The sequence below is a fragment of the Pleurodeles waltl genome, chromosome 12, assembly GCF_031143425.1.
Source record: "Pleurodeles waltl isolate 20211129_DDA chromosome 12, aPleWal1.hap1.20221129, whole genome shotgun sequence".
Classification (NCBI taxonomy): Eukaryota; Metazoa; Chordata; class Amphibia; order Caudata; family Salamandridae; genus Pleurodeles; species Pleurodeles waltl.
In genome coordinates, this window is record NC_090451.1 from 663768537 (window position 1) to 663792130 (window position 23594).

At 43.2% G+C, this 23594-nt stretch overlaps 1 protein-coding gene and 1 long non-coding RNA gene across 6 annotated transcripts in view; one reads left to right on the top strand and one right to left on the bottom strand.

Moving 5' to 3' along the window:
- The window catches only part of LOC138268619 (uncharacterized), a 100641-nt gene extending 78816 nt beyond the window's left edge, over positions 1-21825 (bottom strand). Inside the window, exons 1-3 of one of the 3 annotated variants that reach the window (XR_011200036.1) lie at positions 20158-21825; positions 17568-17648; positions 7543-7611 (exon numbers count right to left, since the gene is read on the bottom strand). This is a non-coding gene — a long non-coding RNA (uncharacterized lncRNA). The remainder of the gene's footprint in view (positions 1-7542; positions 7612-17567; positions 17649-20157) is intronic. The other 2 variants (XR_011200034.1, XR_011200035.1) reach the window with 2 other exon arrangements.
- The window catches only part of RUSC1 (RUN and SH3 domain containing 1), a 90353-nt gene that overhangs the window by 13999 nt on the left and 52760 nt on the right, over positions 1-23594 (top strand). The window contains exon 3 of one of the 3 annotated variants that reach the window (XM_069218453.1): positions 13860-14432. The exons of the other annotated variants lie outside the window; for them this stretch is intronic. Coding sequence (XP_069074554.1) covers positions 13860-14432 — 573 coding nt within the window. The remainder of the gene's footprint in view (positions 1-13859; positions 14433-23594) is intronic. 3 annotated transcript variants of the gene reach the window in all.

Here is a 23594-nt window from a genome sequence, read left to right on the forward strand (position 1 = left end):
TGTACCAGTTTACACATGTATCTACAGACAGAAGATAGCAATCTATACAATAGATATGGGGATGTTGAGAAAAGGACTCAAAAGTACTAAGATGTCTGTGTATCTTTTGTTGTGGTGGTTGTTAGTCTTGGTAGTTAGTCATCTTTATGATGAGGTGAGGTGGAGCCAGGGGTGCGTGATGTTGGCGGGTGGATGGCAAGGTTAATGAGACCTTAGTTACTGTAGTACAGTCAAGTGTGATGAGAGTGTGAGTCACTGCACGGTATAAAAACTTAGCCGAGCTACTAGTTTCTGACTCTATATGATGAGTGCTGCAGTATTCCCTTCTGCTAGCGCCTTGTGTTTGCACACTTTACAAATGGTGGTGTGGAAGTATCACTTGGTCAGTTATTATTACGAGATAGTTGGGTGTATGGATTTCTTTGTCGCGTGTTGTTTTCATGGAGCTCGTGTGTGACCTCCTCGGTCTGTGGTTGTGGTTGTAGGGTGAGCAGGTATGGCATGCTACAAGGAAAATAGCACTATTAGTCTGTGTAACTGTTGTGTTGTTTTTGACATGACAAGTGCTTTTGGAGTACTATTCCCTTTGCATAAAGGTAGAGCTGGGAGACAAACAAGCCCAGTGTTTGCACAAATTGGGGAATTCTAGATGGTATGGCTAGGCTGGAAGATGAGCAAGCCTTGGTGAATTTCAAAAGTGGACCCCGATTATCAAGAACATTCAGGGAGTTAGAATGTTAGAATGTTGTTGCAGTCTTTCTTCATTTTCGTAATGACTAGCTTAGACTATTTCCTTTTTTTGTAAGGGGGTGAACTGTGCAGGATCTTGATAGTGTGTGTTTTGTCTGTGTTATCTGGAGGGTCTGTATGAATACGCTTCATGGCTGTGTGGTACCACCGATAGCCCTATATGGGTGTCAGTTGTTCTCTTACTGCCTCCTGTTGCCCCTATATCACGCCAGTATCATTAACGCCAGCATCCCACATACAAGTACCACAGGTTCTCTTAGCCCTGCTATCCATTTGTACCCCACACAATGTCACTTCTCGTGTTACTCCTCCAACTGCTACACGAGTGTCACTTGTTCTGGTACTCCTTCTACCCCTACACGAGTGTCACTTGTTCTGGTACTCCTTCTACCCCTACACGAGTGTCACTTGTTCTGGTACTCCTTCTACCCCTACACAAGTGTCACTGCTTCTGTTCTTTTTTGCTACCCCATACAAGTGTCACTACTGTTACTCCTTCTACCCCTACACGAGTGTCACTTCTTCTGTTACTCCTTCTACCCCTACACAAGTGACACTTGTTCTGTTACTCCCTTCACTCCGAAATGAGTGTCACTTCTGTTACTCCTCCTACCTCTACACAAGTGTCACTTGTACTGTTACTTCTCCAACTCCTATGCAAGTGTCACTTCTTCTATTATTCCTGTTGCCACTATACCAGTGCCACATGCTTGGATACACTTTCTAGCCTCCAATGTCCCCCATAGCTCAGCACATGCAGTATCATTCCTGGGCCATCTGACTCTCCTACCTGTTTTGTTACTCGTGCTTGGAAAACTGCCCCTCTATCCCGCCAAATACATTGTTGCTCAGCAGTCTGTCGCCCTCTCTTCCACCACATACACTGCGGATGCAGTCTGCAGACCTCTCTTCCACCACATACATTGCTACTCTGCAGGCTGTAACCCTCTCTTCCACCACATACATTGCTGCTCTGCAGACTCCTGCCCTCTCTTCCACCACATACATTGCTACTCTGGGGTCTGCTGCCCCCTCCACTTCTCCCACATACACTGCTACTGCAGACTTCTGCCCCTAGATCTACCGTCCACATTTGACCTGTCTACAGATCTGTTCCTGCTCAGTAAGTCACTGTTACCTGTAGCGCATTAAAGACGATTCTTGGTTAAATGAAACCCTAAAGCCCACCCCAGGGATAAACTAACACCGTTGGCCAATCAGATCACTGGCTGCTGACACTCCTCTGCCAGGAAGGCGGATCGATTAGTTATGGATCTAACTTCCTGAGGGAGCAGACAGCGCCGTTCCAGCCTGCTGAGAGGAAGGATTCAATATTGGGGGAGGGGGGAGTAGTGCCTGGGGGGGGAAATCAGAGATGGAGGGATCAAAGTAGCAGAGGGGAGAGCAAAGGAAGAAGGGAGACAAAACTGGAGTGAGGAAGTGCAGGAGAAGTGAACCAGATAAGAGACAAGTAAATGAAAGGTGAAGCTGGGCTGGAAGAATGTGGGATAACTGGACAGCAGGGCACATAGGGGGATTAGGATAAAGCAGAAAAGAGGGGTGCTGGATCAATGATAACAGAGCAAGGAGTGAAAGGACAAGAGGGGCTTGGATGAATGGGGAATAACAGGGGAGGAGGGTGCACAGGAGAGATAAAGGAGAAGAGAGGGAGTGCAGGATCAATGAAGCAGACAGACAAGTGGTGAAAGAGGAGGGGCTGGAGGGAACAATGTTATAGTTAGGCTCACATTTTAAATGTGTCAAACCATAGCAATTCACCAGTTATAGTTAGAGTTATATCAAGTAACTATAACTGGTGCCCCAAGGTAACTAGAACTCACCCCCCTGCCATGCACAGTTATCTGATCAATAATTATACTGCAGATGTTACAGTGACATTATCAACGATGTTATCAAAGATGTCAAGAGTGCTCTAATTTGTGGGGTAATTAGAAGTGCATGGCGGGGTGCGAGTTATAGTATCCTCAGGGCATGAATTATGACCTCCCCTCCCCAAGCCGATCTCACTCTGGGGACCCCATCCCCAGGAGCCCGGCCTAAACTTTTAATAGTTTTTGGGGGCGGGGGGCACCCCTCCCTAGGCTGATCTAGGCCCTGGGAACCCCATCCCCAAGGACACCCAGTTTCAATGTTGGGGGCCTTGGGGGAGCCTGAAGGTCCCCATGGTTCCAGCTGGCTCTCCACTTCCTGCAGGTGCCAGCATTGCTCACTGTGAGACCAATGTTTCCTGCTTGCATCTTAGTGGGCATGCAAACCGAGGAAACCATCGCTCTGATGAAGGGAGAGCTATTTTGCTCTCCCGCATAAATTATTGCCCTTGCCCTGGTGAGATGGTGGTCCCCGGGGCTGTGTGTGTGGGGGGGGCACCCCGCATTAAATTTTATAATAGCCCCCGAGAGGTGGTGGTCCCTGGGGCTGTAGTGGGGGGGTTTGGAGGGGGAGGCCACACAACCCCCGCATTGAATTACATTATAACCCTGCAGAGGTGGTGGTCCCTGGGGAGCAGGGGGCGCACGTTCCCGCATTGAATTATAATATAGTCCCCGGGGCTGCGGCTGCATAGATTTACATTAAAGCCCTGGGGAGGTGGTGGTCTCCTGGGCTGCGGGAGGGGGGGGGGCGGGCTGCCTCCCCCCTTACAAATCATGAAATCCCCGAGGACGTGGGGGTGCCTGAAGATGTAGGGGAGCCAGTTGCCCCTACCCAGGATTAAAAATAACAATGCCCCCTGGGTCTTGGCCTGCCCCGGGGCTTCAGTATTATGAAGCACGGGAACCATGCGCCTTATTTTTATTTTATTTTTTTGCTGCGGATTTATGACCCAGTCACTCAGGCACCCAGGAAACTATAACTCACGCCTCTGCCATACACAGTTTTCTCACAAATAACTTTACTGCAAATATTGCAGTGATATTATTAATAATTTCATGGAAGTTGTTTTGATTGATGTAATATGTGTGTAATTAGCAGTGTATTGCAAGGGAGCAAATTATGGCTACCTTGACTCAGGAGTTATAGTTACTGGAGGTAACTCTATAGCACCTGAATTTCTATGGTTTTGTGTGTGTAAATTCTGAGCCTAACTATAACGTCCCTCTAACCTTCGGTGTTTTAGGGAATTTCGAAAGTTTTTTAATTCTTTTTCCTAACTATAACGTCCCTGTATCCTTTATTTTTTTTATTTTTTTTTTACACAGAAACACACTGATACCCTTTGTTTACATAAAACTATGATGTTAGCACTGGTAAGCCTGAAGGAAGACATTAATGTGATATCTCTCTACTGGCCTCATATGCAAGACATCCAACTTTTTTTCCATAATCCAATCGGATAGTTTTTTTTAATTTGGTAAACGAGCATATACATCATATTTAACGTTCTGTGCATTTTTTTCTGGAACTGTGTTTTGGAGTTTTTCAGATAAGGCAATTTTCCTTTCTGAAAAAGGCACACTTTTCAGAAAACAGGACATTCAAATAGATATAGACAAAATAACAGTTTGCCCCAAGGATCATAGAGGTCTCTTGCATACAGCAGTGAGTGAGCAGATCACATGGTGCAAGCTGTTTGGTGAGTGACCTGAGGATCCAAAGGGGTGGCACCTGACCCTGAGCTCGACAGCCCTCTCAAGCTTATAGCTCCATCCTCATCAGTGGCAGGTGTGCCAGTAATCTGGGGGGTGGAGGGGTGCTCTGCAGGCTTGGGCTGCAGCAGGACACTTCTTTCATGAGAACTAGTCGGTCATGCCTGCTGCAGATGGACAAGCACCTTCTGTTTGCCTCCAGGGGCTCGCCGCTTACCGATACTTAAATGAGACAGGTGTCCCAGTGTCCGCCACCTGCTAGCAACATGAACTATTGAAACAGCCCCTCCATCCCTTTGGGGTTTTGGAACACACTGCATGTCCTCTGGCACATAACTACTCAAAGGAAAACAAGGGTGATTAGAGGGGGCTCACGGCTGCCTGAATAATTAGGCATTGCTATAGAGATTACATTCATTTTTTATTTCATTGTGTGCCAATGAACAGTTTTCTCTCTGCCTTCACCAAGTTGTGCTCCATTAGGAACACCTGAAGGGTTTTTGCACTGTAAAGCTCAATCCATTTTCTCTCACAATGTCATAAAACTCCAACAGATTCCACACATAACCAAGGCCCCGGTTCTCTCAACTTCAGGGACACCACTCGGGTAGTGCTGGAGTTCAATTGTAGGTGGCGATTTGTCCCAGCTGCAGTGTTCTCTCGGAGGAAAAGCTCAGTAATGGATGTTCGACCAAGCCGCAAGGGGTGCCCTAATTCAGGACCACTGTGGATGCGAAGACCCAGCAGCACTCACAAAGCTGATGCTGTCGGCTCCACACACAAGCATTTATAGGCAGGACTTTCAGACTGAGTTCACAATGCTTCTGCCACTACCAGCCCATCACCTCCGGTTGACTCCAGTTACTCATCTTGCACCCCACAGGGCCTTCATGCATGCATGTTTGCCACCTCAGAAGAAGTAAGAGGTAAATATTGGTAGGACCCTTGGGACTGTTATCATGGGGAATTATTTGAAACATATTTGTTTTAATAAAGAAGTAAATTTACTGCAACCTGTGATTTACCTTACCATTTATTATACAGCAGTCAGACTTCTCGTGCCACACACAGTCTTCGGCACCACATGACACCTGATCTCCAACAATGCCAGATGGTGCATAACTGCAGGCCAGGGTCTGCGTGGCCTCCTTGCAGATCATGGGGCAATATTAAAAGCAAGTGCTGGAGACTGTGTTTGCCTTTTTTTTAAAAGTCAGGGTGAAATTTGCGAATATTTGTGAATTTTGAAAAAAAACATTTTTGCCCAGGCAGGGTACCAGGGGACTCCTGCACCAAGACCAGGGGATTAGTGTAAATGTACTCTGCCCCCTTCTTCTTTTTTTTAAACATTTATTTTTGAAGCGGAGTCTCAAAATGGCTGCCAACACTTCTGGTTGAAGTGTTGGCAGTCAATCAGATCTCTGCACGAGATCAGGAGGATTTGCGAACTGTTTGCACCTCTAGATTTACAAATTTGGTTTTCCTTTAATATCTCACAAATTAATGAATGGATTTACACCAAATAACAAAAAGCGTAATCTGCAGACCAAAAGCTACCTTTCTACCAAATTAGGTGTAATTCTGTCCAGAGGTTCGTGTTCAAAACTGGTATGGGAATTAACATGGGAAATGCACTTTTTTGACCCCTCACCTTTTCTCGGCCTCCGCTGGAAGGATCACCCCAAAACTACCCATGCACACCAAGATTCTTGGGCACAATTTTGTTGGGAAAATTTTGTGATGATTCATCAAATGGTGCCAAAGATATAGGCAAGTCAAAAAAAGTTTTTTCTTTGGAAACTAGGTCCTAACTATAACTACCTACTGGTCAACGCCAGTAGGTAGCTAAGGTTCTTACTTTATGCTTCACCGAGTGCTGAAGGAAACTCTTGTCAACAGTTAATAAACGTACTTTCATCATTTCTGCTATCAGTGGCTAATTTACTAGTGGGGATTCTCATCTCTAGGTCGACAGACCGGAGGGTGTGACACAATAAAGCTGATAATCTTATTTTAAACTCTAGAGTTGTCACAATTTGTTAATTCCACCACACGTTAAGGGACATTCACTAGATCCAATATTTTCCTCCCTGCATCGTGTAAAAGTATTAGACTTACTGAGTTTGACATAAACAGATCGCGAGGGCGTCTTCTTTGGTTGGACCTCGAGAAACTTGACGGTAAAGAAAGCAACTGAGGCCGAGGAGGCAGCAGCATGATGTGCATGGCTAAGATTACAGAGGCACTCAATTACGAGAGCTGGTCCCGGCACTGATTGACCAATATGAACCTTGAATACGAAGCATGTGTAATAAATTCATTAGATACTGTTGCCCGCTTAAAATGGTTACTAATAGAAGATCGAAATAAAACCATGGCATGCTATTTGCAAAGCTGTCTGAAGCTAAGAGGATTGTACAATTTTAAAAGGTCTGGAGGACTAATTACGGTATTAGGAAACGGCGTTCATACATGGCTGAACACAGGAAATACAAAAGGCGCAGGTAGATTTTCCAGAGAAGAAAATAGTGTGGCAAAATATAGCTATAAATGCACTCCTTTGTGAATCCTAAATGTTTGGAGAAGGTGGTGGGAAGCTCACAGGAACTGTGCAACTCCAAGGCAGATTTTGTTTATGAGAAGACATCCAAAATGTGTTCGACGTTTGTGCTAAAAGGCAATTTTGATCCACACTTAGAAATTGGTATGACAGCCCAGGTGCAAATAAAACCATATCACTGCTCATGGGGTTTGAGCTATTTCTGAATGAGAAAACAAGGGCTTTGCTGTCTGCAAATAAATCAGTTTTTCAGTTTCTCAGTTCCGAAGTATAGCCAGTTAGAGTCAGAGCAGTTAAGGTGTTGACTGCTTCAGAACAGTACTTACTTCCTTGTGCGGTGTGTTGCTTTCGTAGTCTTTGGTGCTTTCACCATTGAAGTAAGTGACTGTGACACCATTGTTAAAGAAGCCTATGGCATAAATAAGGTACCCTGAGTAGCAGCTCACCTTGCCAACAAAATGTGTGCAACTCATAAGAATGCCCATATTTTGCACTTTAAGATCAAAATTCTATTTTGAACCTGGTTTAATCCGGTTTTAAACCTCTACAAAAATCAGCAGTCCTCAAGGACGTGGATGAGCTTAGTTGGATGCTATGATGAGGACGGCAGAACAGCACTGGTCTTACCTAACTGCATTGGCTGCTTTCCATACAATATCATGGGGCGATCAGGCACTGCTGAGGCTGGAGTCATATCTAACAGAGAGAAATCAAGCAGTCAGAACTTTCTTACATTATTCTGCTATCAAGTCATTAAAGCAATGTGCACCTCAAGGATCATTATGAGGCCAGCTCTGTTTAATATCTATGTTGCACTCCTGGCGCAACCAATCAGATCTTTTAGTTTTATGTACGGAAACAATGCAGATGATACCCAACTAGTGATTAATTTAGATGGATAGACCACCACTAATGCACACTATGCTCTACTGCACTAGCAGCAGTCTACCGTCAGCTGTGCACATCAGACCCAGTATCCTACTGCCACCAGCCCATACCGTGCTATACTACACATCCAGTAGCCTACTGCCACCAGTACACACCATGCCCCTACTTCTCCCCTTAAGCCGGCGAAACTGCTTCACATCCTAATCAGTATCCTCCAGTCACCAGTCCATACCACACAACCATTGCCTCAAGTACACTCCATGCTTAACCACCCACTGACTGACCTATTGCAGCCTGCTCTATCACACACCTAGTTGCAGACTTCCTTAGAAAATCAGATAACTTGAATCACTGTCATACACAGGCACAGAGTAAAAATAAACCCAACCCTAACCAACCACGGTGCAAGGTAAATGCAGCCGCTAAGGATAACTCCAACCTCTTCCTAGCAGGGCACTGGGTAAAACTTAATAAGAAGGATAATACCTCGATTACCTCCACTCGCACAGGGTCATCAAAACCTGTCTGCTTCCCTTAGACCCAGTTTAAGCATCACAAGCTTCCTCTATATGCCCGCTGCTTGGCCCAGGAACGTCATCGCATATCCAGCACAGCTCAGCATAAACCACATGCCACACACTATGCTCTACAGCTCACTCACTATCACTGTAACACAACTGAACATGGATAAGTTATGAAAAGAATCACAGAGATGGCACCCAACATAGTATCCAACCTCCTCAGTGGCAGGCTCACACACTGCTGCCCTAACACTCAAATACAAACTAACAAGGATACACCCCTCTTCATTTTTTCATTCCTATTAAGTACCCCAAACTTCCACAATCCAAGGAACTTTTAAAACTGTGAAATCCCACTGGTCTGCTTCCATTCCCAACCTGAGACAGTATGGACACAAACTCTAAATAGTGGTAACAGTTATGTACTACTTATGTATGTGCATGCACGTATACACACACATGGTGACACTGTCACATCACATACACCAATTGTCAAAATGTAACCCCCGAGACTCCCCCATAAACGCAAGTGACCTAAGCAAAGGGCCTGCAAACTAAACCACGTGGCCGAAGGTCCACACGCGCACTCAGATGAAGCCCTTAGAAGCACCCAAATGCTTCTAATGTACCTAGGTGATACAAACCGGCCCAACCCAAGGGACAGCGAGTGTCTCAACATACATCAGCACACCAACCCTCCCCATCAGAATAGGTGATAAAACAGCAAGTCTGCATGTTCCAGTATAGGTCTGTCCAAAAACATACCGATGGAGTAGTCGGATTTGGTCCTCACACAAAATACACCTTACACAAGGTACAAGTTGGTGAGTGTGATTCTCTCTCCTTGGGGAGCTGAGAATCCAACCTGCCTGTAGAGAAAGAATCACCTCGCCATCTCATACCCTGTGAAAAGTGCTATAGGACTCCACAATATTGTATTAATTTTCTTTTATTGCATTGGAAGCTATGAACACTATATGGAAGGTGGTCCCTAATGCCTTATTACAGGAGACTTGTGACATCTCTAGTGGCCTGTAGTAAAAAAAATTTACATAGCTGTTCAAGTGTAATAAGATATTACAGTTGTTTTCTGACATCACAATGTCCCCTGCCAGAGCCAGAAGCCGGAGGAGATAGACAGAACCATCAATAAAGCTGCAGTTTAAACAGTGAAACCAAAAGGTGGCCTTTCTTTCTTCTGTCTTGTTTTTCTACGTGAACAGTGATAAGCAGAAAGCAGATTTTTATGGTAAAAATATTTATTTTTGGCATGCTTTAGGTAATTATCGGAAAGATAAAAATCTGACTGTATTAAACTGTTTCTAATATTTTTTGCAACAAACGTAATAATTGTGTACTTCATGTTTGCAAACACCCTATCTCTTTCTCATGAAAGAGCATCAGACCAAGGATTTAAGCAGTTTATGAAGAGGTGATGGTATGACCATGTATTATAAGGAATAAAGTACCTTGGATTTCCAGTACCTTATAAAGGAACTCAGCATTCAAACTTGTTCCTCTGTATGGTCATTGAACGCCTGTGTGATATGCAATATCTTTATAATGTATGACATCTGGTATTGTATCCCAAATATATTTATTGGGATACACGTGTAATTTCACACAATAGGAGGGCTTGAAAAAAGTGCGCACAACTGAATTTGTGCACACAGTAATTGTCACAGACGCCCCCTAGCTGATCACTGTAGTGGAAATCCCCAGCAACATTACTTTTAGGCACAAACTGCAGCAGCCCAGTCTCCAAACTTTGTTTATATTACTAAGCTGGGAGGTGACCAATACTACTATTTGACTAGCTTGTGCATAAGAAGCACACTGGTTCTATATAAACATAGTTGTTGATACTCTAAACATGAAATAAGAAATTTGCATTTGCTTTAAGAAGCCCTGAAAAGATTATTGGCATGTTCACTCTAGCGAAACGTGTGTCAGCAGGGAAATCCGAACCTTGTCCATCTCTTTATAATAAACGGAAGATTTGAAACCAGGAGGATTACATTTATTTTATGTTATTCCAATTGGAGTGTGGGCTCCACCGTACTGGTGTTCACAGTGTGCCTGAACATAAGAGCTGCACCCAGAGGTTAAGAGCCCAACACCTACACCACATTATATTTAGCCGAATTTGCAAACAGGGAGTGTCTCTCTGCCACAATTTAGGCGGGTGGCCTACGTTTCTTGAACTCAGTGGTTCTTTACACCTGCACGGCATCACACACTTACTCCCCCAGAAGACTCTCTACTCTTATCGGGAGGCTTCGGAGCTTCACCTCGAGACTGGTGATGATAAAGACATTGGCGAAGCACCAAGTCTTGATACACACAAATTTACCCACTTCTTGCAAGTATTGTATTTGAAGACCTACTTCTTGAAGCTGAAGAAATCAGCACCCCATAGGTAGAGCTTATTCTAGTTATAATGGAATGCATCTGGTTGAAAGGAGGAATGTGACCCTCCACCTGGAAGACGGCCTCCTCAATCCTTTCCCGGGTTACATCGAGCACGTAATGTGTTTATGGTGGTGGTAGGTGGTGGACACATGCATGTGTTTTTGGAGATCCGGAGCTCACCAGACTTTGACATATAAAAGAGAAAAAGGAAGAAAAGGGAGAGCGAAGGAGGAAGAGAAGGATAAGAACACAGTAAGAAATTGAAAAAGTAGGGATGAAATAGAACCTTCAAGAGAGAGATAAAGAGACATGAAGTGTAGTAGAGAGAATAAAGGTGCACACGGTAGAATCAAGACCAGGCAGCCTTTGTATTCACCAATTCCACCATATGGCAGCGCCTGTGGAGGGGTTTAAAGATAAACTTTGGTCCCTTCTCCTTATTCATTATTTACTATTATTATTATTATTTTGACAAATTAAGCACTGGAAAAGGATCAGCTCCATCCACCCCCTCCGTGTGCAACATCCTCTAAGTATGACACCACTTTTTGCCTGATAATTACTGGGACATGGAAGTTCGGGGCAGTAAGAAACAAAGTCCATGAGTGATGCCACATTATCGTGGACTTATTAGGACCTATTTAATGGACATTATAAATTCCGATCCAGCAGAGTCAGGTTCTATTGGGACCGATAACTATCAGCTCAAACAGCAGGGCTTAAAAGGTTTAGAAGAGGTTCTGATGTGTTACTTGTGAAGCTTTATCAATGGTAAAAACTGCTTTCTCTGTAATGGGAGATGAAACACATAAAATCTGGAGCAATTTTGAGACCATGCACCCTGCTGGCAGTATAATAGAAAGAGCCAAGAGCTGTTCTACAACTCATCTTGAGCCATAAACATCACGGACAAGGGGTGCTGGCACAAGGTCAAGTGCCCAGTCACCTCTTCTAAAGGATTACAGATTGCTAAATTGAAAATGTTATTAAAACTGGAGCCAATTGTTATTTTTATTAAAAAAACATCTGCCTCGTAAAACGAAGCCCTCTTATTTTCTGTTGTTTCTTTCTCATTGCATACCGTACCCATGCACATATTTAAAAACAAGCAGTGGCAAAGCCAAAGGGTCTGGAGGTGATTGGTTGGTAATGCTTGGTTTGCTCTGTCATGGTTTTTGCTGAACTTTACTGTTAAAGAAGCTGCTGGGCCCTCATCAATATTAAAAAAACAATGGCTAAAATATGTTTCAGCCTCAAAAAGCAGAAATTGCCATTGTAGTTCCTAGCACTTGAGGGACTTTCTTTGTGTGTGGACCAGCCTAGTGAAATGGCAGAATGCTGTCACTCACAGTGAATTTAGCCAATGACTGGAGTGTGCTCACCCACTGCCCAATGTTATATGCTGTGGCTGGTGGGAAAAAAATGTGGATGGCACAACAACAAATCATTGGATTAGCATATCTGTCTGAAAGCCCCTATAAGCAAGTATGTGATGCATAAATAAAATCAGTAAAATTAAATGATCTTGGTATGCAGAAACAGTTTAATTCTGAAATATTTCAGTTTTAAAACTATCGAGTTTTTTTTTTTAAACGGAGCATGAGGGTAGCGTTATTCTTAGGGCTGGCATTAGTTTTAGGGTCATGGCTGTGTTAGGCAAAGCCCACGTGCAGGCTTCTGCTTTCGCTTAATTTAGGAATTAGATTTGCATTAGGTTTAAGTTTCGGGCAAGGTTTAGATTGATGTATTAATTTTTCAAATTTGGGATTACTTTGTTATTAGGTTTTTAGGTGTTTACATCGTGCTATTTTGTTTTAATAGGATTATTCTCAGGCACGAGTGTTTAGGTATTTAATACCTAAGACCAGAAGCCATCACATAAAATGGATTCCCATCTAAGCGAGAGGTGACTGAGCCTGTATGGGACTCAATAAACACCCATATAAAGTGAAAAGCAAGAGCTACATAATGTACTGCCAGGCCGTGTACAACTACTTAATAATGTACAACAACTGGTAAAAAAAAAAAAAAAAACATTTGTGGGTTGCCAACACGCATTCATTTTGTTAAAACATCACATTATTTCATTTAGCAGCAGCTGAGACAAAACTAGCATACAAAGGGCAGATTATCCAAAAAGTAGATATCATTTAGGGGAAATTTAAGCAAATCAAACGGGCCTCTGTGTCCCCTTCCATTAAGAATACAACTGACCACTTCTTACTCAATATTTCTTTAGAAGATATAAAAGAAAGAACAAGTCACTGGGACCTGAGAATGGCTTGTAACTGACAAAAACTCAAAATTGAGGAATGGGTTCGGTGCACAGCTGACCACTGCTTTGGAAATGGCGTGAAAAGTTAAGTTAGATAGTCAAGAACAAGCACATTTGTCAATTACATTAGATTGGTATATTCGCCCCATTTAAACCCGAGACAGTATCTCTGTTTCTCATTCCGGGAGGGAGGGAGGGTTCTCATTCATTTTCATTGTTAATTTAAATGTGCACTTTCATCTGGTGTTTCAACTAACGCATTTCTTCCATCTCTCTTTCTTGACTTCCGTGCCCTCTGAATGTAACCCTGCTAACCCCCTTCTCATGTTATGGTTTGTAACCTCTTTGATGGTCCTTTTTTTGCATCTTAAATCCCCTGCCCTTTCTCCTGCATTTCTTCTTACTTCTTCTTACAATCCTTTCTTACTTCGCTTCGAAATCCAACTTGTTTTGTTGTTCAATTTCTATTGTAATTATTTGCAACATACTATTTTACCCTTGAAATTCCTAACTACCCCATTGCATTTCTTCCTTTTCTTCTGGCAATTGCTCCTCATTCCTTCGAAAAATTCCTCACTTTTTTAAACTTCAACCGCTCTGTTTCCTTTTTTCAATTCCCCTAAATGACTACTTATAATTTGGCTTCCTTCCTTTTATGCTGGCTTCTTCCATCTTTGATTTCAAATCTTCTTCCTACAATGTGATCATCACTCTTTTGCATCTATTCCACCATGCTCTTTTAATCCCTCCTTGCACACTTGGCTCCCGGTTTGGTAATGTTTTTTTGTGCCTCCACCGCTGACCGTCTCTCTTTACTTTCTACCGCAAATGCTCAAACCTGGCTCCAGTTAGCTCCTTGTTCTCCCACTATCCGAGACCCCAAACACTGCAATTCCCGTCCCTGCTCCTCCGTTTCTCAGCAGGTGAAGTACCCGTGAGCCACAATCAGGACCTCACGGTGTCCTCGTCCAGTTCCAGCTTAGAGAACGTCGAGGATGAGTCTAGTGTGGTGCTGGCCCGTCCCTTCAATCAACACCTGAAGGCCTTATCCTGCAATGAAGTCTGCCTCCTTGGCAAGAAACTTGGCTACCTGTCCCCGGAAGAACTGCTGCCCATCCGACTATCCCCAGTTGGGGCGTACTCACCACCTTACAGAGGAGTCTTGCCTCTGCTGGAGAACCCAGGCTTGTCTGTGCTCTTGTCTCCACTCTTTCCAAGAAGCAGAACATTCCCCAGCATGTCCTTGCCAACACACCGAACCTCAGATGAGCCTCCAGCCAAACAGAGAGATCGCCGTCCTGCAGAAGAGTCTACTACAGAGAACCAATCTGGTTCTGGAGCAGCGACTGGTAGGCATCAATCAAGCAAGCGGGCCCCCTGGAGGACCCAAGGCTCCGAGACATGCTGGACCAACATCCAACGTAAGACAACCTTTACTTTTCCAACCTTTCCTTTTTTTTTTTTTTTTTTTACCTTTGCTGGTCAATTTGTTTTCGGTCTGGAAGACCATTTTACACTTTGTTTAAAATATATAGAGAGCGCAGCTTTGACTCCGCCTAGAGGAGTATTTCTTTCACCTCATGCTATTGGCTGTGTGGTGTGCGGGAGGTGTTTCCATTGAAATGCATGAGGGACTATTTAACATGAGAAAAGGACATGCAATCATCCTGTTGTTTATCACATTTGAGTTTGTATTTCTTACTTGTCTTCTACATAGAAAGCAATCCTTTGTTGCTACTTTTTCCCCAGTGATGGATTAAATGGTATAAGCAGTATTTGTGTATGCAACACAGCAAGCAGCATTTGTGAAAATAATTGCATGTGATGGCACATTAAAGTCAGGCATGTTGCCATTGCCAGTGCTTGTTTTCTATAGAGATTACTGCTAATAATCAGACATACTTCATGCACATACAGCGTACTATAACTTTGCTGGCCATTATTTACCCAGGAAACCCGATTTAAAATCAATAGCCCCAAACTAATTACAGGAAGACTTTGAAATTACTAGCCATAATGTACCAACATGCAGAGAGAGAGAAATCAGTAGCTACACTCCATCACTGTGCAGCTTACTGAAAATCACTAGCTGCAGCGCACAACGAATTCTGGAAAACACTACTGCATTCCGCAAGATAGAGATAACTGAAAATCACAATTCACATCTCACAAGAGCTGTAAGAAAAAGAGTTGTGTTTTAAACTATGTCTAGTACACAAATCCCTTTACGGCAAAAAGTTCAGCCTATTTTGTAAAAACTGAATCTGGTATATTCCATGGATATCCCTCTGCTCAGCATCTTCCAGGTTTCTTAATGTTGCGAGATTCAGAAGAAGTTGCTGGGGAGGCAGAAGCTTCTTTCATATCTCATCTCAAATATGGAATGAGCTACTGCTTCAATCTCAAAAGAAGATAGGACACAGATATAATGACCCCTCAGAGGGAGCTGTTTAAGGGTGCAACAAAAACAAATTTCCCTCAATGTTACATGCTGGATCTGCCATTGCAAAGAAAACTAGAAAGCCTTACCCATGCTCCACAAATATGTAAAGAACATAGGGCATGCTAAACGGAAGGACACACACTTGCACAACATAAAGAGAACTTCAAATGACAGGCCAGAGTAAAATACCAAAGAGAGCACTTGGGAATCACTTGCCAAACTCCACAGTGGTATACCACACTAGAAGCACTGATCCAACTGCACCAACATAGAAAACTGGAAACCGCCAATCACACACCATACCAATATAGAAGACTGGAAACTGCCAATCACACTGCACCACCACAGAGAACTTGAAATTACTAGGAGCATTTCACCAATACTGAGATCTGTAAACCACTATCCACGGTCCACACACATTAAACCACAAGACACATTCCAACCAGGCACAACTGTTTGGAAATAATTAGCTGACACTAACTGCAAAAAATAAATCCTTTCAACCAGGAGACACCATACTATAAAGTGGTGAGCAAGAAAAAAAAAAGGATCAAAGCAGCAGAATAGGGTTGACAAGTATAAAAGTGATAGGAAGCATTATCACCATCAACCTGACCCTAAGACATTGATGTAATGTTTAAAATAGGCTTAACTGGAAGAGGATAATTGAGAGATACAACAATTTCAAAATATTTGAATTTCCAGTGACTCCCAACCCACCGTCACAGAGAAAAATGACGGGCTCTGTTGTTTAAAGTTCATGCTTGTTGACAAACTACAATAAATTGGAGTCTGCAGAATGTATTAAGCATGCCTTCATAAAAAGGGTGACAATGGAAATGTGACAACACATAACTTCCTGTGATGACAATACACTATTTGCATTAATCTGGCATTTCATAACCCTGCTGAGGAATTGAACTTTATTAGAAGAATGCACCAAGGGAAATGCCTCGTTCCAAAAATGTTGACTTGCATTGTGGCTTATGCGAGAAGCGTGTTGGTGCTGTGTTGTGTGTAATGGCCAGAGTGGTGCACTTATGTGGACATAGTCACTTGGATTAAATGTGTAGTGGAGCACAGAGAAATTAAGATAAGAATCGAGAACTTATATTAATTTGTCTGTCTTTGGTTGGGAAAGTGTGTGCTATGAAACGCCTAATGTAGGGAATGTTTTAGAGTTGTGTGTAAAGAGTAGTGGAATGTATGTCTGTGTCGCTGCACATCATGCAGCAGCACTTGTGCTCGAAGTGCAATGAAGGAGGGTAAAAGGCGGATAAGCATATGGTTGTCCCAACAATCCTTGAACGTGGTTAGGTTCCAGTGGTTGGGTGGGAATGATTCTGGGTCAGATGACGGGCATACTTGCCTTCGAGGCGACATATTTTATTCAGTAGTCAGCGTGTGTTTGGTAAAAGGCAGGTCTTTACTTCCTTCCTGAATTCCAGGGAATCTTTAATATTTCATGTCTCTGTGACAGTAATCGGCACACAAAATGTCAGAAGCATGAAGCGGAGTGCACGATACATTGAAACACACAGGCAGGGAAGATTAGGACTTATGTGCCCTATTCACAATCCTAGTATAACTATAAAGGTATGCGTGACCTTAAAACATAACAAATAAGTTCCTTCTGATTAGCAAGGACCTCCAAGCATGGAAATCCTGCCCAGGGTAAAAGCGCCCCCAGAATCCACTTCATAAAGCCTCTTCTTGAACTACATTTTTTCCTGATAGACAGGTGGCAAAGATAAATGGACAGGGAACATCACAAGCGGCAATGTATAGCTAGGATATGGAAGCAGTTAGGGTCTATGCAATGAGTACTTATTGCAGACATTTGTGTACAAAAAAAAGCATCACTCAGAATCAAATCAGGGGTCAACTTTATCTTTCACATGGAGTAGAACGGGGACAATAATAGAAAGCAAACGTAATAACTAATTTAAAGAACTAGAAACTATAATGTTAGTGGGCTGCAATGTTTAAATTGTTAATGTTACTTAAATAATTTGGAAACTGGAATCGAGGACAGGATATAGCAAAGAAACTGAACACCCAGGACAACTCATGCTCTCTGCATATCACAAGAGAAGTGTGTGCTGTTACTCACTGTGGTCATCACTGTGGTCAGAGCAGTTTTTGTTGACTATGGCGACTCTTTCTGAATTTGCTTTTGAGAGTAGATCCACATCTGGAATAGCAAGATGGTCACTCTGTAAGTACTGCTTTGGTCTATAACATCTCATTTCATTCATTCTTATATAGAGTAGTTTCTTCCACCAGATTTCTTTAAATTGAAGCGGAGAGGCATAGAAACAGTTACACATTTACCATATTTTGATAATAACAGCGGTGATAGCAGTCAGTGGTACAGAAGGGAAATTTTCCGGGAGGGGACAGAGGGAATATTTCTTTAAAAAAAATATTAACTGAGCAGGGGGAAGGGCTTTGAAGTATTCAGAAGCATTTAAGATAAAAGATTGGAAATATGATGGAGAAGAGGGTGCATGAAAGGCAATCAGGAAAATTTGAAAGATAGTGTAGATGCCAAGAATGAGGAGGACTGACATACTGAATCAGTGAAGTGCTACTTTCTGATTGACTGGGGATATTTATTCTCCATGGTGATTTATAGTTTTGCCCATTGATCTACAGAGGGTTACAGTAGTTTGTACAACATTTGGCATCTAGTGTAAGACATGGTTTTACAAATCTTGCAATTGCCTCTTTCATTCTGCGGAGGGGTTATAATAACCGAGGACTGTGGGTTAACTTTTCTTATGATATCCACTAGCAGGGGGATCTCTACACAACATGTGACTAGATGCACGTGTTTGGGAGATTTAGGATACCATGTGCACCTTTTGTGCATGTTATATTTGCCATCCGTATTCTAGTGCTTACTGATGCTCGGGTATATGTCCAAGTGGAGACTTGGAATGCTTCCTTGAACATGGAGTAAATAATACTAAGATATGACAACTGCTGGAATTGTGTCCCTCGGTGGAGGATCCACTACTGATCTAAGGGCCAGCATGGATTTTTAGACCGCGTTCGTGTTAACCTGTGGCAATCAAGCTGTGACAAGTTAAATGAATAAAGACCTTTATCAGGTTGAATCCTTCTACATGTGCTGGGCCTTTATTGCCAGGAGGACAATACATTTTGGAAGTGAAATTGGTTCTTGATTTGTAAATATTCTACTGCCTCGGAGTCTTCTTGGGGTCATCTCTGTACAACCGGGGTGACAGGTGTGCGCCAGATTTTTAGGGTAACTGAATGAAGGTTGAGCTGCTAACTGAACCACTTGGAATAGGTGATAAGAGTGTGCTGTTTTTGCCATTGTTACTTCCTCGGTTCACACAGTTATTTTCTGCTCTATTGACTTCCATGAAAAGGTTTTCTGAATGATGTGTGCCTCAATGAACACTGCACCAAAACAAAATGGTGCAGACAGCTAGTGTCACGCGTAATTCAACTCAAACATCTGGCACTACTAAAACGTCCTGCGACAAACTGTTTTGTTTCCTATCGTACTAGCAACAGTGTGTACAGTGAGTATTGGTAACCCCTCACATCTATCTTAATGTCCAGTCAGTGATTTAACTTAAAAAAAGAATACGACCTTTATTAACAGGTAAAAAGGTAGAAGACATGCAAAGTGATATGTAGGGGGCATAGTCAGTCACGTTCTGAGATGAATGTCATTTCTTGAAATCTGATGCCTCTGTTTCTGTGGCCGTCAGTGGATAGGAGCCAGGTCTCAGATTGAGAACGGTGGAGTTGAGAACAGCAATGTTGGCTAAGTTAATCTAAGGGAAGGGTATGCCCAGGCGTGGGTCCCGTGCTCGCTATGCCACCAGATTCAAGCTAGCCTGGCTGAAGAGGGGTGATACCCCGGAACCGGTCCCAGGATGCTCGTTTCTGGTCTAGGGAGGACCTGGTCTGGCAGTTCGGGCTGGACTGTTCCCATGGGGAACAGGGTCAAGACTGATTTGCATATGGCTAGGTCCAAACTGGAATGGCATGGTGAGCAGAAAAACTGATGGATTAAACCCAGATCTGTGATTGGGGGTGAATGTTTGATTTGTTCTACATTCCGTCCATCAACTGTTCATTTTGCATAAGCTAGTCTTACAGCCAGGCACCAGCCATGCAGCACCTTCTTTGGCAGGATAACCAATAAAATATTTAAACCTAAAAGTTGGATTTAGAAAGAAAACCGGAATGTGTTAAACTTCTGGGGCAAAGACAAATGCAAGCACTTTTCTAAATCCACCACACTGCTTTTAAGACATTTGTCTAGGTCCAGTGTTATCCGATGAGGGCTGCACTTGGGTCGACTTGAGATAATTTGAAATTTTAGTCTACGGATCTTTCAAAGATGTTTCTCCGTAAGAAATTCAGGTTCTGCAAAAGTTATTGGAGCAGAAATTCTGGAACAAGTCTTCGTCCTGGCCAATCGTGGATTCAAACGATTAACCACCCTTGCTAGAAATGGAAATGCTCTTTGGGCCTTCTTCAGTCAATACAGCCTGGCTCTGAAGTTGAACAAAAAAGTAGACAGTTTGTCACTTCCACTGGCATTACATAAATGTGGAGTTAGCTGGGGGAAAAATACAAGTCAGAAAGTGCACAAAAGCACACCTTTCCCCTCTGTACAGAGAGCCTTCCTCCCATCAGTCCTTCCCATGTCTCACCTTGCTTTTCTCCTTGTCTGTCTCCACTTCTTTTCGCATATATCCTCTTTTCAACCCATGTGTTCTTTGTCAGACTCTCTCCCCTGTTGCTCTGCAATCTTTCCCTTTACCTCACCGATTCACTTTTACTCCTACACACAGGTTCCCCAGGTGCATGCATAATACTTAATTTGTAAAAATACATGTAAAGGTCCAAGGTTTTTCTTAGGAGTCCGCTGCTGGTACTATCAAAATGTTAAATGCCTAGTTTTGATTTCACTGCATGCCTCTTTATTCCATCATCTTACACTTCCTGTCTCTTTGAGTCTTGTGAGTACTTTTTTCATCCCTGAATTCTGCCTTTTTTACTGTTTTCTTATCTTTTTCTTCCTACTTCCTCTGCCTTTATCTAGTTCTTAATAGTGAGTTGCATGGTACTTTTGATCCCACGGCTTTGAGGGTCTGGGTCATTCCAGGTCTCAAATCTGGTAGTAATTAGAATGGACATTAAAATAGGACCCTTTCAAGACCTATTTTCTTGTCTAAAACTGGCAAAAACGCATCGATTTCTGAAAGATTAATTACAAAAAGTTATGGTAATGCATGTGAACAATTATATGCCTGTTTATATTTTACATGTTTAACATTCTTAGGGAAGCAAGATTAAGTAACCTATTGCCAGGGTGTTGTGTTTCTGTATTTCTTGAGTAGCATATTACCCTTGCATAGTGCATAGTTTGAACGGAGTCGCCTCCAGGTGTTTATAACGGGTCACGATTGAAAGCTCCGGAGCTGAGGCTGAAGACAGTGCATGTTTCTCAGAGTGCCTACCAGTAAGTGAAAAAGGTGCTCAGGATAAATGGTCATCCAATCGTTGTCCCCTCTGCATAGAGCACAGGACAATGGTCATGTATACCAATTACAATTGTGATTCTGTGCAAATGTGTGTGAAGTAGGTGCCTAGCTTACAACCATCGACAAAGTCAATAGCGCTGGCTGGTTTAAGTGCACTCTAGTCAGTTGTCTTATATATCCGGAAGCACTCAAACAGCTCAGAGAGGAACCAAAATACCGGTCAGGTGGCACAATATACGAATCATAAAAATGTAGTTTACATGTTTAAGCCACACCCCTAATTACACAGGGTAAGTCCTCTTTAGAGAGCCCCAACTTTATTTCTATCCCACTTAAAGGCATGCCAGCTGTCATGGTTAACTGTTAATTTAGTGGTATCGGTGTGGTAGGAAAAAAAATCTGGACTGGATGAGCACCACGAGCATGGACCTGAAGAATATAAGACCTGGGCCTACAGGGCATCTCCTCTTAATCATTCTGACTGGGACTGTAAAATCTGTAGTGCTTATATGTGAGTAAGTTTGTTAAAGGGTGCTAAAAAGCAAAACCTTTAATTTTGTTGAAATGGACAAAACGCAGTATACCAAGTGATCTTTCAACAAAATCCGTCTCATTTTCTGACTTAGCTGGACGGGGGCGGGGGGGGACGTGGCCCCGGTCCTCCCTAGCTCTCCTTCCTGTTTGCCTGTATCTCTGTTAGCGTCGCCTCCTGACCACTTTGCTACCTCGCCCGCGTGCTGCCTTCCAGCCCCCGCTAAGCCGCTCCGTGACCTAGGCTGTGCATCCGGGCCAGACTGAGAGCAGACCTCGCCCCCGGTGTGTTTACATCCGCACGGGCTCCGATTGGCTCTCGCTGGTCACGTGCTAGACTGGCCAATCAGGAAGGCGCGGAGCCAGGCGGGCGACACTACTTCCGGGTGCGGGCCCTACCTGTGCCCTCCAGGTGAGTGGGGGTCCCCTGCCCCTCTATATTCTTACTTATGCCTTGTCTGTGTGGAATGGTGTTCATAACGTCGCTTTAACTACCGTCTGTCCGCTCTCCAAACTTATTTTTGTGAGGTCTACAATACGTGGCCATTCACACTAATAACGATAGAGTTTTCCTCGGTTTAACAGTGTTCATACAGTCGCATATTTCTTAACCCCACTCGCCCAATCAACAGCACACGAAATACCCCCCCCCCCGCACATTCCATTCGAATAAACAAACAAATTAAAATATTCCCCCTTTAAAAGTTCCATTTTCTTGCTGACCTCTCCCAAGGGTGGGGTGTAATTAGCTGGCTGCTTTCTTTAGTTAAACCGCTCCTGCTTTTAAGGTCTCTGTCTGCTTGCTCTACTGGTCTGATTCACCCTTTCTAATCACTTACGTGATCACTGTCCAATTTCGGGGGTCAAGGGCTGTTTGGCCTGTCCGGTCACTTCTTAACCTTTCTGTTTGACCACTCAGGTCATCCTCATCATCCCACGACCTTGGAAATAGAAAGGCTTGCCTTCCTTGGCCCCACTGCTTTCCCTCAGCCTTCCAGACCCTCCCTGACACATGTATGTGCCTAAGTAGCACTGAGGTCAGGACATATGTCATATTGTGAGTTTGAAACAGAACTCTCGAGTCTGTGGACTATTTTACCCAGTCACTTTTTACTTTGCATTCTGAACTTGTAATTGTGGATTTAAAATTCAGTAAACGGGACTGCAAGTACCAAAAAACCTTGACTTGTTGAACAACTCACGAATAGATGTCTGGAACTTTAAAGCTGAGGTACCAGAGTTCGGCTACTTGTGTTTTTATTTAAATAGTTCAACTACTTCAAACATCATTACTGCAGCCGCGGTGCTCGTTTTGTTGGCGCTAAACCACATAACTTTAAAGAAACTCGCAGACCTTTCAACGTTTCTCTGGTGCATGTTGTGGGCAGCTCACAGTACAGATTTTTTTTGTTTTTCATATTGGAAGTTCTAGTTCTGATGTAATCAGTGCTTAAGTTGTAAAAGACCAAGTGCCAGTGCTCAAAGTTTCGATAAAGCAACCGTGGCCGGCGCTGTCAAAAGTTGGGATGCCTAAATACCAAGGATGCATAGGCTTTATTCCACCTCAGACCTCTTTATTCTGCCACCAGCCACTCTCTTTATCTCACTCTTGCAGGTTATTTTTTAATCCATTACTTTTTGCTTTGTTACTGTTTTCTGTCTTTCTCTTCCTTTACAACATTTATGTTTTTCCTTCTCTCTTGCTCTTAATCAAAGTCTGTGAGGAAAAATAAGTCCCTGTCTCCAAAAATGAGCTCTGGTGTGCCCCACCTGCTACCACCGGCTCAAATCGAGTACTAGAACTAATGATGGGATAAATAGGAGCAGAGGTACTAGAATACATAGCAAAGAACTGTACAAGGTGAATTACTCATGCGTGAGCATATATACTTAAGGGCTTTGCACTCCTCTAAGCACCCTCATCAGCCTCTATTGTTTACCCACTCCTAATGTCTCAGCCATTCGTGTTCCTGGAACTAACACTCCACTTTTGTGTACGATGTCCTTAATTGAAGTAATCTAGTTAACTTTGATCCTTGATCTGACTCTGTGTTCACCCCTCGCTTTCTTGG